At 39.6% G+C, this 25,775-nt stretch overlaps 1 protein-coding gene across 2 annotated transcripts; it reads left to right on the top strand.

Annotated features, from left to right (window-relative positions):
• The first annotated feature begins 1,341 nt into the window (after positions 1-1,341).
• On the top strand, positions 1,342-25,023 carry LOC131081223 (plasminogen-like). 2 transcript variants are annotated; one of them, XM_058020176.1, is made up of 20 exons: positions 1,342-1,451; positions 4,526-4,661; positions 6,841-6,947; positions 9,787-9,901; positions 10,739-10,878; positions 11,492-11,612; positions 11,744-11,862; positions 13,198-13,360; positions 13,922-14,052; positions 14,712-14,877; positions 15,636-15,802; positions 16,179-16,202; positions 16,708-16,856; positions 18,298-18,391; positions 19,960-20,080; positions 20,808-20,882; positions 21,228-21,368; positions 22,484-22,590; positions 23,428-23,573; positions 24,331-25,023. In XM_058020176.1, exons 1-20 carry the CDS (start codon positions 1,403-1,405, stop codon positions 24,490-24,492), a joined length of 2,433 nt encoding a protein of 810 aa, XP_057876159.1. In that variant the 5' UTR covers positions 1,342-1,402; the 3' UTR covers positions 24,493-25,023. The 2 variants fall into 2 exon arrangements, with proteins under 2 accessions (XP_057876159.1, XP_057876160.1); XM_058020177.1 differs by lacking the exon at positions 16,179-16,202.
• Positions 25,024-25,775: the final 752 nt, after the last annotated feature.

Below are 25,775 nucleotides of genomic sequence, written 5' to 3'. Positions count from 1 at the left end.
ATCAGCTCCACTCCTTGGCCCATCTGCTTTTTTTCCCTGCACTAACATCAGTGGTATCCCAAGCCTCTGCAGATATCCCGTTCTTTGCTCTTGTTCACAAGTTGCATTAAAACAGATTCAAGACAGAACACAGCCAAATAGCATGGTATTATACTACCTGACAGGAGAAAAACAGCATAGGACCACAAGCAGGATCAGCTTTAAATTTTTCACATAAACAGTAAAATATAAGCTAGTGTGTGTTTCTCATTCTAGAATGCCTCTCTCACATATTTACTCCTGCACTCCTAGCTTTATCCCAAACCCTCAGTACAGTGTAAGTTCTACTTAAAGCAGGCAGGATGATGTAGAAGTGGACAGCCTCATTAATTTTTAGAAGGAACTCATGATTCTGTAAACTTTTGGCCTCCAATTGCAGAAGATTGATCCAGCAGTGTGCATTCAAGTCTGTTCTTCCCATCCAATATTCTCCTATTCATTCATTCATCAAATGTGCTAGTGACTGCCTCTGGTGAGTCACTAGCACATTTGATTCAGTAAGTTGTTTGGAAGCAACACCGGAGAGTTAGCATGCTGGAGAAGCCATGAAATGGTGCTGCAGTGCAACTTTTCCAAGGTAAAGGCTGCTTGGGAAATACAGAGTGAGCTGATGTTGAAATCAGGATAACACACAGATGAGCAAAGTCTGACACCCTCGCTGGGTGAATTTGTGCATGCAGTGTGAGGGTAAATGTCTGGTAAGGAAGAACACTAAATTGCTATCTATGATTCTTAAACCTAGTGTTTAAGGTTTAGAGTATCCTCTTAAATCTAAATGAAATCAAAATAAAGTCCTACTCCCAAATAGAAGAAAAAAAAAAAGAAAAGTGTAATTCAAGGAGACAGCAGAAAAGGAATTCTTTAATAAAGAAGTAAAATTAAACTATTTTACAGAGTTAATATCTGAATATTATAATCATGCTTACCATGAGATTAAACAGAAGTTGCTCCTTATAAATCAGTACAGGCATGCATGGCTGAATTTACTATTGGGACTCTAGTGTCAAGAGAAATTCAGATCCTGCCTGGACACATGTTTTCCCATACTTTCCAGCAACATTATTCTTGTCTTTTCTCTAGTAGAGAAAGACCTAACCATTTGAGAATGAAATATATCCGGCAAAACAAGAAAGTGCCTTTGCATTTAATAGCATCCAGTAGGAATGATTGAATCTGATTTGGTAATCCATCCAATTCAAGGTTGTTTGAACAGCCACACCACGGCAAGGGGGGAGCAGCATGGGAGAATGATTAACTTAATCCTCTTGCCCTGTTTGTTTGATGCTGCCTCACTCCAGTGCAAGTCAATAAAACTTTGAGCACCGACACACACAACTTCCAGCACCCTCCAAGCTGGCCCAAAATGGGGATTAGCAAAGCTGCCTTTCTCCTCCTGTTCTTTCTCAGCTCAGGTAAGAGTCCTTTGCCTTCTGCTTGCCTGGGTGAGGCTGGGGCCAGACCCTTGCAAGCTCCATGTGATGAAGGTAGGTCCCCAAATCCCTGCGTCACAGCTCCCCTGGACGATGGTGGATTTGGGGCTTGCTGGGCAGCAAGAGCTGCTGCAGAGCAGAGTGAGAGCTGTCATTGCTCCCGGGCTGTGCCCATTACAGGCACCAGAAGAGGAGCAGCCGTGGTGTCTGCATGGGCACTGATGGCTCCCAGCAGGGGCACCCTTGGGGAGCAGCCTGTCCAAGGCTTGCACAAAGGCAAGGCTCCCTCTGGTTTCAGCAGCCTTTTGTCTTAGGTTTGGGGAAATTTTTTTTCTGTTATTTCCAGCCACTGTGATCCTTATTCTGATTGCTCTAAAGTTTGTTAATGCTTGTGCAAAACAGAATCGTACAGGAAAGGAAAGCTTGTTCTACACACTGCAGTTTTGGTCTTTTTCATAACTACATTCTTAACAGTGAATTTTTCATTCCATATGATATGGAGGCCAAATCTGATCACTGTTAGTTTCTGCAATATTTTTGGTACAAAAGGTATTGTTGTGGAACAAAAATTTTGGAGCGCACAAGAACTGAATTGAGCTCCTTAGATATATTTCTATGGGTTTCATACATATGAATATTCTCCGTCCTGGAATCTTTAAACTCCAGTGAACTGTGAGATTGAGACCACACATCTTCTTGCAGGCCTCTATATAACTACACAATATGTTGTGATTGTAGTAAAAAATATAGTTGTGAGTGTGCTAATGCTTATATAAAGATACAGTAAAATAGACAAACATTTTACGTATGCAGTTTTAAAGCATAAGAAAAAGTAACAGTTAGGAAAATATATAGGTAGATTTTAGCTGGAAGTATTGGAGACATGCCCCAGCATAAAAAAAATCTCTTACTTAATTTTTATCTTGGTTTAAATTCTAGTTTCTAAGCTTTGTTTTTGCAAAAGAACAGCCTTTGTAAAGTCAAATACCTTCCTCAATTAAGTAGGAATTTTATATAAGGGAGAAAAATATACAATTTGGGCTTTTATCTGAAATATTATACTTTTTTCTTCAAATTCTTTAACAAATGGTTGTAAATATTTGCATTTCTGAATAAGATAGTAATACATCTTTCTGAGACTGTAAAACATCATAGATATAATGCAAATGGTAGCATGATAATTTACTGCTTTTTATTGATTGCATATTTTCCTTTTTATTTTCCCTACAAGTAATCCCCTGCTATGTAAATATAACAAGGGGAAAAATAATTTTATGACTCAAATCAATTATGACCCTGTCAATATTTCTAAAATAAAATGTTGTATTAATAGTGGCAATGTTGTTGCAAAATGTTGCAAAAGAACTGAACTAAGTTTTCATGGAAGCTGTACCATAATAGGAATTCTTTGCTTGTTTTTCTTTTCCTTGTGGAGAGCATTGCAGCATCCCTATGATATTGTCTTAACCTAGTTTAATGTTTTGTCTCAAAACTCATTTATTCTCAATGTTTTTGTTTTGAAATAACTAGTGGAAATGCCATTGGACTCTTTTTCACTTATTCTTTTGTTTTCCAGCAGCTATCCATTTTTCCCATGCATACTGTTAAGGTAATTGCCAACTCTTAGGGACAAGCTCTTCCCAGGAGTTTTTAAATGCAGTAAAACCCCTGCAGTAACTTGTATGCTCTTGCAATCGCATGAGAGGAAGCATAATTTGGCTTTTATCCCTATTTTACCAGCTTCAACTTGTAGATGCCAAATGATCTTTAAGAAAATGCCCAGTTGCAGGCTGAGCTATCTCTCAAGTGAAGGAATTTAGTAGCAGGATACTTCTGAGCCCACTTCACACTAAAGAGTGTTACTCGGGAAAGGGAGGAGCTGTTGCCTTTCTCAGCTGGAAAGACATCACTGAACAACCCAATGCTGCTGGCATTGGGCCATGGCTGAGACAGACAGGGGGCAGAGAAAGTGAAGTTCCTCTCTGCAGCATGGCTGTTATTCCTGAGATTCCAGCCATGGTCTGGTTCATCCCCTGTCTGCCTTTGATTCGGCAATTGCGTAAGGCCAGGCACAGCAGCACAGAGCAGGACTGAGATGCCCTGCAGTGACCAGGGGCCAGGGTGCCTGTCTGGGGTTGAAACCCTACAGAACAGGTAACTCCCAGGGCCAGATGTTTGTCAGAAGAGTCATATGCTCACTGATAAAGAAACTGTAAAAATCATAGGACTCATGCAACTCCATGACCCTGCAGCTGGAAGTCATGAAAATCACTGTGCTGTGCACTAATTCTGAGATTGCACAGCTGTAACAGGAAAATACTAAATGCCAAAGTCCTTTACAAGAAGAAATGTTCTTGAACAATTTTTGAGTTTACCATTAAACATAGCTGTACTTTTTAGTATCCTATATATTTGACATGCAGCTGTAGCCCAGAGGTTGTTAGGTGAATTTATTTACCAGTTTAGTGTCTTGTCTTAATTCATTGCAATGGAGGGCAACAACTGCCACCTTGATTATTAAGTAAGTTCAGTACAGGTTTATTACAAAAGTGACAAACTGAACATCTGACAACCTCAGTGACTGAGGATGGTTTGTTTCTTTTAAAAGGAGCCTTTGTAAGGAGGTTACCGATAAATCTGAAGTCATTCCATGAGGATAGATGGACAGCATGGGACAAATGTTGTTCCACACCTTTCTTGAGCCCCATTTCTCTGCTTTGTCCAAAGTATGCATGGCCAATATTTTCTTTCTGAAACACCTTCCCTCTTTTTTCTCCTTGTGTCATCTTTTGTGCTGCCATTACTTTATACCATAGGTTTGTGTTATCATTGTTCAAGCCATTTCTCTGTCCTGCCTTAACACTGGGTTTTCAGTAATGCTGCCTTTTGCCATACCAGGAAGACATTTTAGATTTACCCATATTTTGTCACCATTAACCAACTATTCCAGTAATTAAATGGTGATGTCACATGACTCGATGACAAAGAATTTAATGTGAGAGTTTGAAATTAATCATCATTCCCATTTTCACTCCTTTCTCTCTTTTTCATTTTAGTGCAAGGAAGCGTTCTAGACCGCTATGTGAAAACAGAGGGAGCTTGGTTGCTCAATCCAATGAAGCAAGTTTATAGAGCAAATAGTGATGAAGAATGTGCAGAGAAATGTGAAAATGAAGAAAAGTTTGCTTGCAGGTAATTTCCACTGGTTCCCCCACACATCTTTCATTGCAAGTGGTGGAACAATATGCCTTTTTTACCTGCAGTCTGAAGTTTCAGGGGTTTTCTTATGACTTTGTGGGGGTTTGAGGTTTGCTGGAAAAACAAAGAATGTAAACAAACAGAATGCCTGGGACATATAGATGAAGACAGAAAAAATAGAGAACTTAAGAAAGTTATGTTGAACTTTTATTGAAAAAATTACAATATCTCGATGCACAACTTGACATGCTGCAAACAAACTTGGCATGGTTTTATCAAGACTCTTGCACTCTTTCTGCAATAAAGAGTCATAATTAATTTCTTGTAAATTTAGGATAGGATTGCTTATTTTCATTGCATTGCCTATCTTGCAGATAAATCCATTTTTCAGAATTTTACTAGAATTTGGACTTCTCTAACTGCTATTTACTTTGACAAGGAGATGGCCACCTAGACCTTTATGACTCTAAACCCTTTCAGCCAAGTCCTCTCCCTGCACTTGCATTAACCAGGCTGAAGGGGCTAGAAAGCGTGAAAGGTGCTGATGAACCTTTGTTCATTGTTGGTCTTTGCTCAGGTTTCTGCCCCACAGGAGTCCATTGCTCTGAGCCTGAGGCTGCTGGATCTCCTGTGCCAAAGCCTTGCAGCCCACTGAGCTCCAGCAGTGTAGCAGGAAACTGGGGCAGTGAGGAGGGATGTCCATTGCTGTGGTGGGAGGCAGTCTGCACATACAGGGCAGAGGCGTTGTCTCTTCCAGTGTAGCCCTTCTGCAGCACGCCTTTCTGAACTCAGCAGAGTGCCTGCAGTGCTGTTTCAAGTACTTGGTTCTACTTAATGCTTTTATTCAAGGCAGGGATACAGTGGTCCTGACTTCTTAACTGTGTTTTGTAACTTTGGGCTTTAACTCCAATGAGAAAATGAGACTTGTTCTAAAAAGGTGGAAGCCTGAAGGATGACAGGGGTCTGCTGACTGTATGAAATACCACCAATTCCCCTGGATCCAGCTTCACTCTGAAAACCACAAAGAGGGCAGAGCTGCAGTGGCACGTGGTTCAGGATATTAGGGAGGAAGGCAGAGAGGGCAAGTCTGTATATTCAGATTATATATTTACAGTTGGCAGTTAATTACTGTTCCCTTTTGAGGCATATTCAGACACAGTATCATTCCTTAGCTTCTGCCCTGGGGTCTAAGCCTGCCATCGCTTGGCACTGGAATGACATCAGGTTAATGCCTCCTTAATTAATTACATGAGATCTATTACAATCAAGCAAGAACAGGTGCTGTCTGGCAGGAAGGATCTGGGGGAAGAAAGATAAATGTTAGTCAGAGCTTAGGACCAGGGCAGCACTGCAGCATCCTCACATTAATGCTTCAGACCAATGTGTTCAGATCAATACTTCAGATTTATTATCCCACCTTAGAGGTGGATTGAGCCATGCTCCTTAGTTACTTTCCTACTTACAAATTTAACATTACTGACAGCTTAATTGGCTTAACCAATTAAGCTTTCTTGTTACCCATTGAATGCCATGCTGCTATTGCTCTTTTCTTTTTGGTCCCAAAAACAAGCTGTAGGAATTATTTGGCCTGTCAGAAGGTTTCCTTAGATGCTATTCTAGAGGCTACACCATCTGCTCCAGTTTTGCAGTTTACAGAAGGCTATGACTTATGGAGTGCTTACTCTCAGAAGAGTTACCACAAGATAATTTAAGGTCCTGGATTGTGTTTTACCTGCTCCTTGTGGTAACTACTGCATGCTGTGGAGTGTCTAACTCCTTGAATGACTGCTTATATTTTTTAAATTCGGTGAAAGTGCCTTGTGTATATATCCCCTTCGACATGGTCTCTTGAACCTCTGGCAAGTTATAAATCCCTTGTTATAATTTCTTCTTGTAGCTCCCTTTCAACTTAGGTTTGATATGAATACTTAGAAGTGAAAATCACTACTGAAAATGTGAGCTGTAATACTCAGTGATTAGAAATATCAGTCTTAAATATCAGTCCCAAATATTGATATTTTCTTAATATGTAAAAATTTGAATCTCAATCTTAAATATCGCTGAACTGTAGTGTTTGATAAAATGACAACTGAATACTCAAAAATGTTTTCAGGAAAATAAGCATATATTCAGTTTTGTTTCTTACATTGCTCTCTTCTCTTAAATTTGACAGGGCCTTCTTATTTACCAGTAAAGACCAGCAGTGTTTAACATTGAGTGAGAACACCAAAACAGCAATGATATTCAGAAGAGCAAATGCAGTTCTTTATGAAAAAAGAAGTATGTCTGTATCTTTTTTGCGTTACTAAACTGTGGTTCAGATAAAAATGATCTATTTTTATAGTATTTGTATATTGTTGTATGATGTTCATACTCTTCAGTTAATTAATTGGTGACATTTTTATCCCATTATTATTTTTATTATGTCATTAATTGACGTGGTGAATTTTATGAATATTTTTGTCATAGATGAGGATTATTTGACAGAAATGGTCTCTAATTCTTTCTGAAAATAGGAAATGTGTCTCTGAGGAATGGTAGCTATCCAATTCTTTATCCTGTTTCAAAAATTATCACCTTATGCCAGATGCAAGGAAACAATTGTGTTTTAAGACTATTTTTCAATTTCATTGTCAAGCATGGAGCTCTTGCTGTATACAAGGAAGAAGGAATGTGGTTTATTTTTTATGTCACATAAATTTCATTGTGCTGTTCACTGATTTTAATAATACAGTAATACTTAACTTTGGTAATAGAAAATGAACCAGGTTCTCAACTGCTGAAAATCATGGAATGGTTTTGATGGGCCAGTTTCTAAGCAAAAGGCAAGAATCTCAATAACTTGATAGTAAACACCCATGACCTTCAGAAAAATGTATCTTTACTTCTCTGTTGACCTTGATGGCTTATCCCTCCCTGTGGGCTAAGACAATGCTGTGTCTATAGCAGCTGCAAGGAGATTTTAGACAGTAGTTCAACAGCTTTAGCCAGATTGCAGCCGAACATCCAAATGAGGTTTTGTTCAGGCACTGTGGATAAGGGCCTGATAAGGAAGATAAGGAGGTAATTTTTCACAGAAAGGTGTGTGAGTACTGGGCCACATTGCCCAGAGAGGCTGTGGAGCCTTCACCCTTGCAGATATTGGCTGGCCACAGCCCTGAGCAGTCTCACTCACCTTGGAACCTGAATGTGCTCTTTCTGGGGCTATGGACCAAAGACAACTGAGGGTCCTTTTCAACCTGGTATTTTCTGAAGCCTTTGGCCAGCTGCATTTTTTTCTGCAAGTAATTTAATGTTTAGAACATTATTTCTTGCATTATACACAGAAGCAGGTGGGAATTTCCATACATCACAAATAAGTAACACTAAGAAGTCTTCTGCAGCTCTTATTTAGAAGGAAAACTGAGTGAATCAATTAATGAGTAACAAAGCTAAGAGTTTGTATGAGTAAGTTATATGTAAATAATCATATTGGTTTTTCTTTCTGTGATCAGGAGCTAGATTGCAATTTTGGTTTATTTTTGAGACATCCCTTGGATTTACTGAAGTTAGAACCTGGTACTGCAATACTCATTGAGGATTTGTTACATGTTTTGGGGCCATAGACATGTGTTTTAGTTTCTTGAAATAACAGAAACACGCCACTAAAAGTGTGAAAAACTTGTTTGACAAAACCAAAATTTCCAAAAATTGCACCTCTGCCTGCAGAAACCAAAAGATGACCTTTGTTATCATAAACATCAAATACACATCCTAGTGTGTATGTGTCAGATTATGTGTCAGATGCTGTCTGTGTTGCTCAGCCTTGTACCTGCAGTAATTTTTTCAGTCTAAGCAATTACTTGATGGGACCTAGTTGCTATTTATCATTGTGTTCAACAAAAAGGATGACAATTACTATAAAACTGACAGTTTCAGAAGTTATTTTTTTAACAGTATGTGCTATAAAAGAGAAAGTTAATAATTTCTGACTTACAGTAAAAGTAACAAGAATTAAAGCTGCATTCGGGAATTGTTACCTACATATCTGTTTGGAAAGAGTTAACCCAAGGGACACGGGTTGAGTTTGGGGATCAAAGTTAGTAATTTGTCATCAGAAAGGAAAAGCCCTGAAGGTTATATAAACGGTCAAAAGTTTACACAAACAAGAAGAGTCAGCACTTGACTGATTCAATGTTCAGTGATTGAGGGGTTTAATGTTATTTTATTGCAAAATTGTTTGAGGGATCCAAATGTCTTCCAGCTAAAGTTTCTAGAGTAAACTTGCCTCTATGTATACATTGAAATAAAAGCATTCCTAAGGGTGCATCTATAAATTCAGGTCTAAAATATCAGCCCTCAGAAAAGCTGAACCATATTTTGGATTCAAATATTAGTTCTTTTCACTGTAGGCAAGACAGGTCTGTGTAAAATGGCATTATTTCTCCAGATTTCTGTTAATCTTCTGTTTGTATGTCAGCTTTGTTACAACTTTGATGCTGGGAAAAACTGTTGCAGAACTCCGTCTCTACTGAATATTCAGTTTGTACACTACTTAAAGACCCTTAGACAAACCAGGTCACAACCTAAAAGACAGATTGCTTCTCCAGGGAAATGGTAAATGAGTTTCCTACTTAGTTTTCTGAGCCAGAGGACACATTGCCTTACAGTGACTGTCCCTAAACTGCAGCTGTCTTGTCTTCAGCTGAATTCAGGTGACCATCTTTAAAGATTTGATTTTAATTACTGTGCATGACTATAATAATCTTATAGGAGGTAAGAAAAAGAGAATGTTTTTCTATTTTGTTATAGTATCTATTTAAATGTATTTAAAGTGTACTTTATTATTTAAATCTACTATGGCGTGTTCCCAAAATAACTGGGTTTTGTTACACTTATTTCTCTAGAATTCTGGTGCAGAAATTCTTTTGCATTCAGATACATTTTTCAGTCCCAATCAAGTCATCTTAGACATCAGCTATCTAGCAGATTTTTACAATGTAAAATGTCTAGTTTTGAGAACATAAGAAAGTGAAAATATGATCAAGCATATTTAAGTGTGCTGTCATGAAAATGGATTTTGTGTATGCTAGAATCCAATTGATATGTTGTGATACTGATTAAGCACATATCATTTCAGTATATCTTCTAGAATGCAAGGAGGGAAATGGAGTGGATTACAGAGGAACAGAAGCCAAAACTCAGAAAGGTGTGAAGTGCCAGAAGTGGGCTGATAATACCCCACATAAACCAAAGTAAGGTCTTTTCGTATCTGTTCATATGTTTTTCTGAAATTTTGTTAAGCCACACATAGGTGCTAATTTGTCTTGTAAGCAATTTTTTTTGGTGTTAGAAATCTCCGTATAAAATAATTTTCTGTACCTATCCAGCATAAGATAATTCTCTAATCTGAGTTGTTACTCAGAGACCTCTAAGTGATGCTACATCATCAACAGAGACACTGTCAGTTTTGGCAGCTGCATTCAAATTTTATGGGCTTTACATGAGCAAAACACTAGACAGAGAAACATCTGGTTCTGCTGAAATCAGAATTTTTTAGTAGTCTCACCAGAGCAAGAACTTCTCTTGGCCAAAGGTATAACATGCGGCAGATGAGATAGAGGTGCATCATTTTTTCAGTGAATCCCCAATTAACAAGGCAGTATTTCTTGTATTTAATTGAAAACACCTAACTGGGTTTATTTAGTAACCTTCTATTCGTATGCTGTAGCATTCAGGTTACAGAGGACTCTCACATTTCAGCAAATACATTGTCATTGTGTCTCCCAGGGAACATATCCCAGAGGAGGCACTTCCCTACATGCCAAATGGTACCCTGCCTGAGCAGGAAACCAATAGCCAAAGAAAATGCAAGTGTTAAGGGCATAACTGGCCATAGAGGCACTGTATTTCTTAAGTCTATCATTGTAGCACTTCTCATGCTTCAGCAATTGCACACACTAACTCGTAAGGGCCCTCTAAGCACCAACATCTACAAAATTGTCCTCAGATAAAGATTTTGTTTTTAGAGCCCTGAGCTGAATAATTGGGACGCTTTCCTTATTCTGTAATCCCATTTAATTCTGTTCCAGTTACACGCCTGAAAAATATCCCAAAGCAGGACTGGAGGAAAACTACTGCAGAAATCCTGACAAGGATGTAAAGGGACCCTGGTGTTACACAACAGATCCCGATACCAGATTTGACTACTGTAACATCCCTGAATGTGAAGGTCGGGACACACATGCTGACTTCTTTCCAATTTTTTCAAGATGTGTTGAAGAATGTGAAGTTATTCAGACACTTTTATTTTCAATTGAGCATTTGTTTCAAACTTGAATTTAGTTCAACACGAAATTTTCCAAAACATTTTCAACATCAACAAGGAAGATATCAAAAGACCCTGAAAACACCAACACAAAGTATTTTTTTCCGTAGATAAAAAAGGCGTATGGGTGTATTGATATATCATAAAATTAGAATTGAACAAAATGACAGTTGCTAGTGCAGAACTCAATAAAATGTGACAGTAGCAAAGCACAGATTTTAAATTATATATTAATAGATTCAATTTGGTTCTTTTAAAGCCTGTAGTCTGTAGTGTTGGTTTGAGGTTGTTTTTTTTTCATGGAATAATACAACAACTAAAATGACTTTAACAAGTTTATTGTTAAAGTAATCTTACCAAGGAAACTAAGCTTTTACTTTGCCAAAAAATGACTGTACTACGGCCTTGTGCTCTGATCAGGCTCTTGTGCTTCGTGTGAGACAAGGAGGAATGTTTCTGGACCAGTTGATCAGAGGTTTTCTGTTTCTCTTGTCCTTACTCTGCCTTGCTCCTACAGTAGAGTGCATGCACTGCAGTGGAGAAAACTACCATGGTGTGGTTGCAACAACAACGTCTGGGCTTGAGTGCCAGCGCTGGGACTCCCAGGAACCTCACTCCCATGGATACCTCCCAGAAAAGTGAGTCAGGTTCTGTGATGGGCTCTTTATCACCAGCGGTGGGCTGAAGACCACCCTGCACCAGCCAGGAGAATTGTTACAGCTATTAGTAGTGTATCTTAAAACCTAAAAATCTTATTTTTCTGGTTTAGTTTTCCAGAGAAGGATCTGAAGAATAATTATTGTCGTAATCCTGATGGAGAACCTCGGCCCTGGTGTTTCACTACCAGTCCAACTAAACGCTGGGAATATTGTGACATTCCTCGTTGCAGTGAGTCTGGCTTCTAGGCTTCTTCCCGTCAGAGTGGTGTGAGGATCTAAAACAAAGAGAAGAGGTCCCAAAGATAAGAAAAGTATAAAAGACAGCTGAATTATCTCAGAGAAAAAAATTAATCACTTTAAAATGAACTTCTGATAGCTTTATTGAATCTAGACATTTCTGTCAGAGGCATTTCTAATGGTTTTGTCTGGAGCACATCTCCCTTCCTTGGTGTGTTTTCCTATGACCAATGAGGCAAAGTGAAAATTTTCCAGGATAGAAATCCATTTTAATTTAGGTGAAATGTACATTTTTGAGTTGAGTCTGTGGTTAGAAACCATAATTATTTAGCCAGACTGCAAGGCCTAAGCTCAGTGAAGTTACTTCAGCGAAGGACAGAGATAAAGGGGAGGAGACAGAAGATGATAGAGAGTGACAGGGACTGCTGTAAGGGCAAGTCAACCTGACCTCGGAATTCTTTCTGATAAAAAGGAACTAGTGGTAAATGTCACACAAAACCCATAAAATGAATATGTATGAACCTATTGTGAAACTGTATGCATATGTATTTGAGAGAGAGATAAAAAGAGACCTGAAGTTCTCAGAGGTACGCATGCCTTTTTTGAGGAGAGCAATCTCCGCATGCGTCCAGTGCTGTAATAAACGTACCAGCTTTACAACTTTTACAAAGTTGTGGGGTTCTCTTCTTTTCTCCACAAAACACCCGGCATTTCTGCTGTTTCTTCTGTTGTTCCTCTTTTGATTCCAAGAGTTTCACTCTTCCTGAAAATACTTTGGCTTTTGCTTTGCTCTTCAAATGAATTCTCCACCTTTTCAGTTTTCTTTTCCCCTAAAGGCCTGTCCTTGCCATTATACTTTTTCTTGGGATTTCTCACTAGACCTCATCCTTGCTGTCTCTCACCACTCAGAGTACGTCTATTTTACATGTACACCTGTCTGTATCACTGATGGGCCAGACACTTTCACCCCAGTTTTCTTCACAGTATTACCACTTGCTCACTTTCCAGATCTGTTCTGATGAGGCTGCTAGAATTTTCATATCCTGACTTTTGAATCCTGGCTGCTGTAAAGAGGCAGATGCAAATGCCCTTCTGGCAGCCTGACTGCTTGTGAAGAACTCAAAATGGGAGAAAGAAAAGTCAAGAAAGATATCTTTAGATCTCTTATCTGCCTTTTGGACTTTTCAAATATTTTGATATTTAGAACTTACCTGCCAAGAAATCTAAAAAGCCCACTTGATTATAAAGATCAGAGTGGTTTGTTGGTTTAGTTTTTTGCTATATCTAGAAGGCACGGATTAATTTCAGTTCCTTTTTTTTGTCACAGCAACACCCCCACCACCTCCTGTCCCAGGACGCCAGTGTCTGTCAGGGAGAGGAGAAGACTATCGAGGCACAATATCTGTTACTGAATCAGGAAATACCTGCCAGCACTGGAGCTCTCAGTCTCCCCACAGACACGCTCGCACTCCTGAAAACTATCCCTGCCAGTAAGTGAAACCCCTCTGTCACTCCGTGTCCATGAGAAATGCCAAGTCTCAAAATTACTTCAGTTTTCTTCATCTGTATTGCAAAGTCCTTCAGTTACACCAGCATTCATCACCTGCTGGATCTCATATTTTCAATTTTTTCATACATTTCTTTTTATTGATTTCTTTGTTCTTGAATACTGGTGTCTCCTCTTCTGACTTTCAAGCTCTTCTTGGCTGACTTTTTCCCTCCTCATTTCATCCTTGTACTGTATTGCTCAGATGAAACCATGTGGAGTAAGAAGGGTACAGCTATGATATTTACTTGGAGCTAGATTCTTTCACCCTAGATTCTCTCTGCTGTGCTACTCTTGACTTCAAAGTATTACAGCCTCTTAATTCATTCATCAGTTGTGCAGGTGTCTGGTTTAGCACATCCAAAACACCAGCAAATTGCAATTATTCATGTGACAAATGGCATTAGTAAATGCAACATTAAACTAGGCAGCAAGAGATTCTCCATTTGTTCATAACTTTTAGATTTCCAAGAGAGACTTTTATCAGCCAAGTTTTCTGTTCTAGGGGCCTAGATGAAAACTACTGCAGAAATCCTGATGGTGAGCAGAGGCCATGGTGTTACACCACAAACACAACTGCCCGGTGGGAATATTGCAACATCCCCTCCTGTGACAGTGCCAAGCCAGAGGCCCCTGGTAAGAACAGGAAACAAGTGGAAGTGAAGGGTCATTGTGGTTCATTTTGAAAAATCTCCTGTAACTCTGCTCAGTTGCATTGCTGCTGTCACTGTTGGCATTGCCGTGTCTAGTTGAGCTCTGGGTGTGATGTGGAGCCCACACTGGTGTGTTCAGTCTGGCGGCCAAGTGCAGAAGGTTTTAAGTCAGCTGCTGCCTCAGATCAGGAAATTTTGCAGTAAAAGAAGTCTTTTCAATTTGCCCAGTGGGGGTATTTTTAAATGCTCCATGGAAAAGTTAGTTAGCTTTACATGCCAGCTCCTTAAAAACTGAATGTGTAGCAAAAACCTAAGATTGCATGGCAAAGACACAGGCAGCCCCCATCCTGAAAAAATTTTGATTCGTATATTAACTATTTGGCTTGTTATCTGAAATAAATCCCCATGTGTGACAGTAAAATTAAGTACAAGTGATTTTAATCTAGAATATCATTAAATTTTTGCAAGCATCTTTTGAGATCTTCATTTTGATCTACTGTCTGAGAAGGATTCTGTTACAGAGAGCATGCTGTGGTGATCAGTGAAATACTCTGGCTTCTTGTTTTCTGTTGTCTTTCTATGCTTAAGCATCAGTGTCAAAGAGTTAAGATGCAAGAGATTGGTTTCTGTTATTCACTGCAGCTGTGGATGTGCCTGAGCAGGCTGAAGTTACTGAGGAGTGCTATCAGGGCAATGGGGTCACTTACCGTGGCACAGCCTCTTTCACTCGCTCGGGGAAGAAGTGCCAGGCCTGGAGCTCGATGTCGCCGCACCGGCACAACAAAACGGCCAAGAACTACCCCAACGCGTACGTGTGCTTCCCATCGCCGGCTTTCCTTGGGCAGTGGTCGTTCCATTGAACTTGTTTGGATGTGCATCATCGTTGCACAACAGTGATTATAAAGCTGGGAAGGGAGTGTACTGGATAAAAATAATCCCTTCCTCTTCTTCTTCTTTTATCATGGAAACATTTTTATTAACTTCATCTTGAAAGAAACCGCAGGTGCCACTATTATACTTTAGACTAATTAACTGTGTGTTTCTACATTGCTTCTAAGGTAATTAATAGTTATAATAAATTTTCCCTTATGCTGAAATGAACTGTTTCTATGCATTAATTTATTCACGAGTTTAAGTCTTTGCTTCCTAGTCTGCAAGTCATTAAAACTTTGAAGAAGGGATAGATTGTTTTCTTATTCCTAATATTTATCACTTATTTTTTCCAAAATGCAAAAAACTATTCCTTTTTTAAAACTATTGCCATATTTGAAAAAAATAAATTATGTCTTTGCTATACATGTATGCATTTACTTATCTGGATTTTTTAATTATATTCTACTTTAAGTGTTAATCACTGAATAAGTATTTGCATATTTAAATATTTAATGTATGTGTCCTGATTTCTTTCTGCTGTAAAAACGATTTTAATTGGCCATGACAGAATGTACATGATAAATGGTATATGCTAACTCCAGATTTAGAAGCAGATCTGCTTTCTAAAGTGTTCTTGTGAGCTCTCCCCAGGACAATGGCATGGGTAGGAATATAATATGTTTGCATTTGCAGGGGCCTGAGCCAAAATTACTGCAGAAACCCAGATGCCGACAGCCGTCCATGGTGCTACACCACCGACCCCAGCGTGAGGTGGGAGTACTGTGACCTGAAGAAGTGTGACGACCAGGGGCTACAGACTGTACCTAAGCCTCCTCAGACAGCAGAGGAAAAAAACCCTGGTGAGAATACTTTCAGCTTCCCCAGAAGTGCTCATAACCAGGAAGCTGGTTTTTATGGAAGCACTTTCAAGAATTTAATAAGAAATGAAATGCAGGAAACTCTAAATAAATACAGAATTTAATACAGTATTGTATCCACGCTCTTAATTTTCTGAGCACTTTTGTAGTTAGTATTTTATAGCAGGGTTTCTGCATTAGTTTTTAGGCTAATACCACATCTTTTACCTGCTACATCTGGCAATATTGGAAACATGAGGAAGCAGATGGCTCTACTGTGGGAGGGCAACTAGTAATAACAGAAAATGGAGCAGTGATGGCATTTTGCTGGCACCTGCTCCAAAAAGTCTTTTCCTGTGCCATGCTTTCACAATTCTAGAGTTCCACTTACCATCAGAGGACAGCTGGCTTTTTTTGATTCAGTTCAGATGCAACTCTGTTATGCAGTAGATGGTTAGAGTTCTGCAGCTTTCTTTTTTTAATTTGTTTTTGCTATGACATGTTTCACTGGTTAGAAGGTTAATAATTTTGGCTGAATACGTGTTACTGTGTTTTACCTACTGTAAAATGTGGCATTGGACAGATATCAGTGCCTGCAAGGGAAATACTTTATGAGTGCATGGTATTTGTAGACCTGATTTCTGGAGTCTTGAAGGATTACTAAATGTAAGCTTCTTTTATTTATGACTTTCGTGATCATGAAGAAAATTGTTAAGATGCAAGGAAATTAAAATATCATTGTTAGTCATCCTTGACACTATGTAGCCCTTATTTCCTCATCTACATAATATGTAGGATGTGTAAATTGTAGTGGTATTTCCTCAAATTTATCTCTGCTTCCTCACCATCAAGGATGTGGCCCAATAGCTCACAGCTAACAACCATTTCCTTTCCTTCATTTTTCACAGAGTGCATTATTGAAAATGGTGTAGACTACCGTGGCACAGTGGCAAAAACTGCAAGGGGCAGAACTTGTCAGGAGTGGAGCTCTCAGAGACCTCATAGCCACGACTATTTCACTCCCACAACTCATCCAAGAGCGGGCCTGGAAAAAAATGTAAACAACTGTTCATTTAATACTTGTTGTCATTGAGCTTTGCTTATCTTTTTTAGGGTCCCTCAGCAAGCATTTGGCGACAAGTCCTTGTTAATTTCTTTTCCTCAGTTCAATCCAAAAACCTGATCATGATAGTTCTTGCTGCCATGACCAGTGTGGTCACTGTGGGACACAGAGATGCCCAGAAGCTCCACTGAATGCTTCTGCAGCACATCCAAGGGGCTTCAGATGGGCCCTTGCTTCTCCTCAGTACTGAGGACCAGCCAGAGCTGGTCTGTGGGCAGGGCCTCTGTCTCCTCTGACAGAAAGAACACCTGGGCTCATAGGTTTCAGTAGTACCTGGGACAGGAGATGTGATGGATCCAATGTTCAGTGCAGGTTCCTTGAGATGTGTAGCAGATGGATTGTAGCCCCCCATGCCCCAGTAATTCCCCTTCAGCCCTCCAGCCTCTGCCACAGCCCTTTATTCAGGGTGATACCTGTACCTGACCACCCTGGAAGGCAGTCACCCTTTCTAACCTCTATCTTCCTAGTCCTAAAAAATGTACTCATCAGCAGCTCTTTAGCCTTGTAACATCCCATTTACAGTATTTGCCTGATTTGTGACAAGCTTTGCATGTGATACAAAGAGCTTATTTGATGCTGACAGCTTGAACTATTTTTTTACCAGGTAGATGACTTTAGAACTTGCTTGAGTCAATTCTTTGATGGCATCACATACCCTGTATTGAATTCCAGATTGGGGAAACTGTCTCTTAAAAGCTGCCTGTCATAAATTCTTGGTTCTTGCACTTGTCAGGGGCTCTTGGTAGCATATATTTTCTCTAAGACATGGGATATGTTTCAGGATAGGGAAGGGAGCTGGAAAAGATAGCTGGTAGCATGCAGTTGTGTGAGGTGTGTGTGCTGGGCAGGGATCAGTCAGTATGCCCAGGGAAAGCCCAGAGAGTGATTCAGCACCTGCATGAGGGGGAGCACTGCAGCCCTGCCTCATCACAGGTTGAGCAAGAACAGCTTACACAACACTCTCCTGTCTCTGAGTCATGCAGCCAGAGTGGATGTGGAAAGACCTCAGGACTGATCCTACTGCTCCTATTAACTGCAGGTCCGCAGGAGTAAATATTTTCTGTGCTTTAGAAAGCTTCATCGAAGTCAAGATCTCCCAATTTTTGAGATCTCAGGGATCCAAGGTTGCCCTAGTGAAGTTTAATGTCTGAAGACAGTTGAGGAAGTTTGATTTTTATTATCCTTTTCCAAACTCTAGAGCAAATGGAAAAATGAAATAATATTTGACAAAAGGAATGGGAAGTCACTTATAAGAATGAAAATTAAAAAATATTTCCCAATTTTATTTTATTTTATTTTATTTTATTTTAAAGCTTTAATTGGTTGGCCTTTTTATTCCCTGGTTAATAGCTGGTGCCTTTATTCTTTGTTACAGTATTGCAGGAATCCTGATGGAGATGTGAATGGACCTTGGTGCTACACAACAGACCCGAGAAAAGCCTGGGAGTACTGTGACATTCCCAAGTGCCGTAATTATTCCTTTAAAGACTAGTGTCTCCCTTCCCCTTAAAGACTACTGTCTCCCTTTCCTGTACCTTTTTATAACAGCTGGAGAGTACTTGGTGTTTAGTGAAAGACTGATCTAAGTGAAACAGATATAGATAAGAAATTAAGGCTCTTGGGAAGTCATGTTCTTAGGGTCTCTGTCTGAAGACCTAAGATTGGTCTTCCTTGAAAGCTCCAAATGCACCACAAGATATGGAGGCCACTGAAGCTTATGGAGTTTTGTCATGTGCTTCAAAATAGGCAGTTCCAGCAGAAATTTCCCCTGCCCCAGCCCAATCTCCTGGCATAACTCTGTGCGTGGCCTTGCTGAACAAGGCACACTCTTATACCAGCAAAATCTTTGCACTCCCTCTCACGTGGCTCTGGTTCTGTTCTGGATGACAACCAGATTGTCCCTCCTCTGATATTGTACCATATCTGGTGTCTGCAAAATGCATCTGACCCTAAATGTTTAACCAAATGCCCTTTGTCTTTGTTACTAGTAATCAAGCTCTGAATGAGGTGGTGCGGCAAAGTGTACAATGATAAAGTTTTATAACATTTTGGTTTCCAGTCCTTTCATGTCTATCAACAACAAAAGCTATGCTAGGAAGAGAGGTAGCTCTCAAAAGAAGGGTGACTTTTCTTGCTGCTTTATCCCCTCAGCAGTGAGCAGAAGAAAATGTGCTCAGATCAAAACCCAAAAGCGGAGCAAACAAGAAAAAGAAAATTGTTGTTGTAAACACACTGGACCTGTGAAAGTGTTACTGCAGTGAACGTGTTGTGCTGAGATTCTTAAGGAAAAAAAAAATCACATTTTCACAAGACAGTTTCACATCACTATTGTATTGTATTTTGATGATCCATTTCTTCTTTAAATTAGTACTGGTTTTTTTGTTGAGAAGGTAATCTAAAAAACAGAGGAAATATGGCATTTGCTTTTAATTTCTTTAGTTAGCTCTTTTTGCTGACAAAATTCTAAATTCTCTGTTGATAAGACTCAGTTCACCAAGGCCAAATAAGAACTACTTTTTTAATAGAGAAATCTGAACTGCCAAATGATCCTGAAATAAGAGTTGACAAAATTTTGTTCCTCAAAGACAGCCTTAGAATTTTGCAAGACTAGCTTAAAACATCTGTTTAAAACATCAGCTTCTGATGTTTAAACTGCTGTTGTCCATAAGAGACCATTTAAAAATGATGGAAGGCTTTATTTCTTTTTTCTCTCTCTTTTCTTCTCCTTCCTCTTCTGTTTTTGTTTTGGGTTTGTTTGGTTGGGTTTTTTTCTGTCTGACTGTAGAGCTACTTGTGTGTAATTTGCTGGCCACTGAGAACTGTATGTGAAAAAGAAAAATTTACTAGGCATTTTTAGGTGTTCCAGATGAAGGTAACCTAACAAAATATATGTGATGCATGGTATAGAATTCCTTGAAGAGAATCAGAAGCTGAAGTGACAAATGTAAAAGGTTCACCTTCTAGTTCACCGAGTTCATAGTGAATATACAGCAAATCACTTAAGTTCCTAACAGTGATATTGTTTTCTTTTCTGAAGCTCCTCCTCAGTATGAATGTGGGAAATCCAAGTTCAGACCAAAACTGTGTGCTCAAAGGATTGTTGCAGGGTGTATTTCACACCCACACTCCTGGCCCTGGCAGATCAGCCTCCGTACCAGGTATGGTTATTCCCCATTACGTTGGACTTTACATGCAAAGAAACCTGGCCTCTCATACAGTCTTACAGTAAGTGGTTCAGGCATTCTAAACTTGATTTCAATTTAAACATAGCTCAAGGCTAAACACTGTGTGTGCTATTCTTAAAGAAGGTCATTTGGACAACCAAGAACACTCTATTTTGTGACGAATCAATTGTTAATTGTTAATTTCAAGAACATTTTCAGTAGAAGGCAGAATGACTCTAAATCTGTCACTATATTCTATAACAGAATCAGTTTCCAACGAATAAAAGCAACAGTATGGCTAGTAGACTTCTTGATCAGTCCTTCCATGTAAACATTTGCTCCTACTGGCAAAATTATTAATAAAACTGGTAATCAAGCCAGTTGCAGAGCTTTATGACTGTGATTAGAGCTATAAAAAGTCAAAATCTCTAAAATAGTGAACCTCACTGCACACAGGGGTTTTTCCAGTAATAGAAACACTGACTAAGAATGAAGATCTAGGTGTTTTCATGCAAGGCCTCCTAAAAATGTCCACAGACTCTTACTGTCATTGTAAGAAGCATTATTCTAGGAAAGCAAAACATTTCTTAATGAAATTGTGGAGTAATGTCTTTAGCTTGTAAAGGCAGACATGTTGGAAATATTACCTGATAAATTACAGTAGGATTAACTTCCCCATCTTAAACCACCGCCCTTTTCATGACATTTTGCTCTATTACAGTTATGGCTTGCATTTCTGTGGGGGAACTCTGATAGATCCTCAATGGGTTCTTACTGCTGCCCACTGCTTAGAAAAGTAAGTATCTGTTATAGTCTCCACCAGCAACTTCTTACACAAGATAGAAAAAACCAGGAGAAACAAGAGACCTGATAACTAACCCAAGCTGGTTGCAAACAGCTTGCAAGCAGTCAAGAATTGAGCCAAGTCTATTTGTCATTCATTAAAACTGAATTTTGACTGTAAAGCAGAGTGACAGTGAAAACTCCTGCCAATTTGATTTCATGTGCCATTATAAGGGATTGAGTTTACTCCAAAGCTGGCTATCTGGCTTTGACAGAGCAAGGCGCTCAGTAACATTGAAAGTGGTCTCTGTTCTGGTTGTGTATTCATCAGCTCACCATGTGCAATCATTTCCAATAGGTCCTCACGACCAGCTGCATATAAAGTGTACCTTGGATTACACAGAGAAATGGCAACTGAGCCGTCAGTACAAATCCGTGATGTAGAGAAGTTGTTCAAGGAGCCACGCAGAGCAGATATTGCTCTGCTCAAACTGAGCAGGTACCTTCTTCCCTGAAGCACTCCTTTGTTCTGGACAAAGTGGTTGCTGGTGTTGTAGAAATGAGTGTTTTTGCGTACTTTGTGTTCAATTGGTGATTTGAGACCCCCTCTTTCTTTCCTTGCAGAGGCTCTGGGGTTACAGAAAGGGAAAGGCTGTCTTTGGGAGGGGAGGAGGGCTGGGGACAGTTAGCCAGGCTGGAAATGCACTGGGAGTCAGCTGCTGCAAGGTGAGGCAGTGGCAGCAGAATAGCGGGAGGTAATGCTTAGAGGAGATTTTAGTCTGTGTTTCTACATGCTTGATAAGGTAATGATGATTGAAACCTGCAACATTAGCATGATGCCAGTCCATGGTGTTTCCATGCTATGGTGGGGAGATTTCCTCTTCCAGCAGGGCTCGCCAGTGGGCAGGCAAAGAGTTTGATGTAATGCCCAGCATGGCCCTTCTTGCATCTGTTTTCATTCCTTGGAAATGCCCTCTGTGGAACTGTGCAATCAAAAGGAATTTGTCCATGCAGCTGCCAGCAGATGTGAATGTGTGCTGCTTGGGCTTTCAGTGCTGTGGTTGCAGTGCATGTCTGAAACAGATACAGGGTCAGATTAAAAATGTGGTCTTCTAAATGAGCTTTTGCTGCACCCAAAGGCAAGTCAGATGGCAAGCCAGATGGACTTAAGTTCTGCTGTGTGCTCAGTGTCCTGACAGAAAGTGATTTCAAATCAGACTGGATGCAGAAAGAGCAATCTAACACCTAGGTGTCAAATGCCACTAAATTATACCTATATATATATAATATATATATATTTTTTACAAATACCACTAAATTATTTCTAATTTGGTTCTATTTGCTATGCATTAGCCTAATTCAAAGCATTCTCCTGGATTATTGTTGGCTCTTTTTATATCCTTATCCATTTCAGACTTTTCTCTTTTGTGTATCACTTTCTGTGGATTTAGAGCCTAAAAAGCAATTTTGCATGTTAGAAAAAAAAAACTCAAACAAAACTAAGGATTTAAATGATAAAAGACTAAATGTGTATAAAATCTTTTTAGAAACCTGAATTAGAACCTAGTATGAAGTATAATTGTGCTAATGATTGTTCCTCTTTGTTCATTCCAGACCAGCAGTCATTAATAATCATGTAATCCCAGTTTGTTTACCAAAAGAAAACTCCGTGTTAGGAGGAAGAGAGGAGTGCTATGTGACGGGCTGGGGAGACACAAGAGGTGAGACAGCACTGACACATTTAAAAGCTCCATGTTTGCAGACTGGTATATACTTGTAAAAAAGTGTGCCCTCTCTTGTGCCCCACGCAAGCTATTGATGAAAAACTTGTTTCATCAAAATTCATCAGGTGCTGCCAGACTTCCCACTGTCTCTCTGACGCTGATTCTCCTAATTCATCCAGTGCCATGTAAACTGAAACCCTCTAAATAGATGCTACAAGAGAAGAAGCAGAGCTAAGGAGTCACTTCTCTCTCAGTCCGTATGCTTTTCCCCAAAGTGGGCTTTTGCCCAATTGGATGGAAAGTTTTCTAGATTTAGGTTATTTCTTAATCACATAAATGTGACTTTTCTTATTCTCTTGAGTGATTCTTCCTCCCAACCAGGCTGGTTCACATCTCACAAAAATAAACCCCTCATTTTCAAAACCTCTCACTCTATCTTGGTTCAGAAGTGCATTGGTACCTTCTCTGCCTCCTTTCCCACCATGCCTTTTTCTACTGTTTGCTTCCTACCTAATTTCTTCCACACAAAATTCAGATATAGAGAAATAAAATGGCTTGGGAATGGCTCCCACAAGTATCTGTGGGTACTGGATCCACATGGATGTACTGTGAGAGCAGGAAGGTCACTGGTGGGTGGTAGAAGGTGGTAAGTACCATAATATTGATGATAATGCCTGCTGATTTTGGTATATCTTCATATTGGGCCTGGGAAGTGTATGCACAGCGCACACTATGCTGATTTTACTGCTTATCCATATCCTGATATTTGTGTGTTGTGAATACGATAATTACCTTTGTCATTCATTCTTTTTTCATCTCTTTTCATTTCCAAAGGTACTCCTGGTGAGGGCTACTTAAAGGAAACTGGCTTTCCTGTAATTGAGAATAAAATATGCAACCGCCCTGAATTCTTGAACGGTAGAGTTAAAAAGCATGAGCTCTGTGCTGGGAATATTCATGGAGGCACAGATACCTGCCAGGTGAGAAAGTCTGTCAGCATGAGAGTCACTTGTAAGCACATTCAGACCAAATAGGGCATTGCTTTTTTGGGCTTTAGAGGCCCAGAATTATCCTTGGGGTGTTACCACACCACGTGCATCTGAGCAGTGAAATGCCCATGGATTCTTCTCTTTCCTTGCTCCCTTGTCTGCTGCTGCGAAGTAGGGAAATTTTTCAGATAAGTCTGAACTCCAGAACACACAGCTGCACAAGTCAGGTGTGTGGAAGCCAACTTAGAATGACAAAAGGTCTGATTTTCTTTCCCCAGGCCCCCTTGCTAGCCTCAACCAGATTACCTCCAATGTCCAAGCTAGCTCAGTTAACAGCATCTCAGTTAGCAGTCAAGGAAGGATGCAGTGCCATGCAGGCAAAACAAGGGCCAAAGGAACTATGAACTTCCAAGTATCAGTGCCACAGGATCATCTAGTAATAACAGAAACCCACGGAGACCTCAGAGAAGAGACTGAGGGAGGAAGCACAGAAATTTACAGTTTAACAATCAGATTCTTTTTCAATAAATCCCCTTACTTGAAAAATAAATGTAGTGCCTGGGTGACATGAAGAGAGCTTTTATTATAAAAGTGTTCAACAAAATGCATGGAAAACTCTTGCCTTGCTGGAATTCCAGTGTTCCCTAAAACTCCTGTGTACTTTGCGTGTAGGAGGTACTTCTGTTTCTGTGCCTCCTGTGGGAAGGGTCTGTCCAAGAAGGAATCAACCTGTTCTTTTGCTCTTTAGGGGGACAGTGGAGGACCTCTAGTGTGTCTGGACCAAGATAAATTTGTCCAACATGGAGTCACCTCTTGGGGCCTTGGCTGTGCCCAGCCCATGAAACCTGGTGTTTATGTTCGAGTCTCCAACTACATTCCTTGGATTAAAAGTGTGATGGAAAGCAACTGATCCTGGGTACGGACTGCCCTCTCCTGGAAAGCAGCATGCACGTCAGAAATACAAGATTCCAAGTGCAATATTAAAGCTACAATCATTCGTAAGGAAGCAAAATAAATACGATCATCCATTTTAAATTGGTATAAATTAGTAGTCATTGCCAAGAAGCCCAGCTGACTGTCTGTTACCCTGTTTCTATATGTTCGATAGTTTGTTTGCTATGTCTGACAATAGACATACCCACCTCTGAAATACATGTTGAAAATTCCAACCTTAACTGTAACTGGACACCTGTATTTTAATTTTTTTTAAGCTCTTCAATGACATTTTCTTTTAAGGTCATCATTTTCAAGATGTTCTGCTTCTAAGATATGAAGAAATGAGAATACTTTTTATTTTCTATGAGTTGTCTGAACCTATTACCAATTTGATGCTACAAACCAAAGAAGAATCTCACAGTACATATCTTATATGCCTGTGCAGTTTTATTAGTTACATCTGATAGCATTAAATACATGGGATGGAAAAAAAAGGAAGGAAACACCTTTGGTTTGTGTTTTCATATTTTTTATCGTCAAGGAAATACATGTGTCACAAAAGTATAAATGTTGCATCAAAGATATAAAACAGTGAATTAAAAAATAGCCTCACCCTGAAGTTAGTCCCTAGTAAAGAAAAGAAAATAGCTATCTATAGGTACCACAAATAGTGACAATGCTTCTACATATTATAAAATTCTGTACCCATTTATTTCTTTGTATAAATACATAACTACATAATAGTTAGATGTACATATTTCTCCTCCATAAGAAGATAATGTACAAATGTGGTTATAGGGAGCGTAAGCTTAAACCTTCCAAAATTCTTTCCAGGGAAAGCTTGACTCATACTTGCCAAAGTGAAGCAGTTGCTGACAGTGAACTCCTGCTCCCATCCTGCTCTCTGGCAGATAAACCGGGGAGCTCCCCACAGGCATCTGGAGACCCCCAGCTCTGCACGGGGTCCTTCTGGCATCCCCAGGGTGTGCTGAGGCTATTCCAAGTAACACAGCTACTTCCTGGGGTGGCATTTGTCCTGTCCATTTGCTGCACTCTCAGACAAGCCAAGCTGCATGTCATTTTAAAATTGTCTTTATGGTTTTTTTGTAAGCTTGCACATGCAGAAGGGATGTGTTGCATCCTAAGAGTTTTGGTTTGGTTTGTTTTTTCTCCCAGTGCCTTAAAGGGAGATGAGAGCTATTAAGCATAGTTAGGTGGCAGGGTGGTTTCTGAAGCTTCTACTTCTGGAGTCTGATT

The sequence above is a fragment of the Melospiza georgiana genome, chromosome 3 (assembly GCF_028018845.1).
Source record: "Melospiza georgiana isolate bMelGeo1 chromosome 3, bMelGeo1.pri, whole genome shotgun sequence".
NCBI classification, from domain to species: domain Eukaryota; kingdom Metazoa; phylum Chordata; class Aves; order Passeriformes; family Passerellidae; genus Melospiza; species Melospiza georgiana.
The sequence above is the reverse complement of the archived record's forward strand: the minus strand, read 5'-3'. Positions and strand labels throughout refer to the sequence as shown.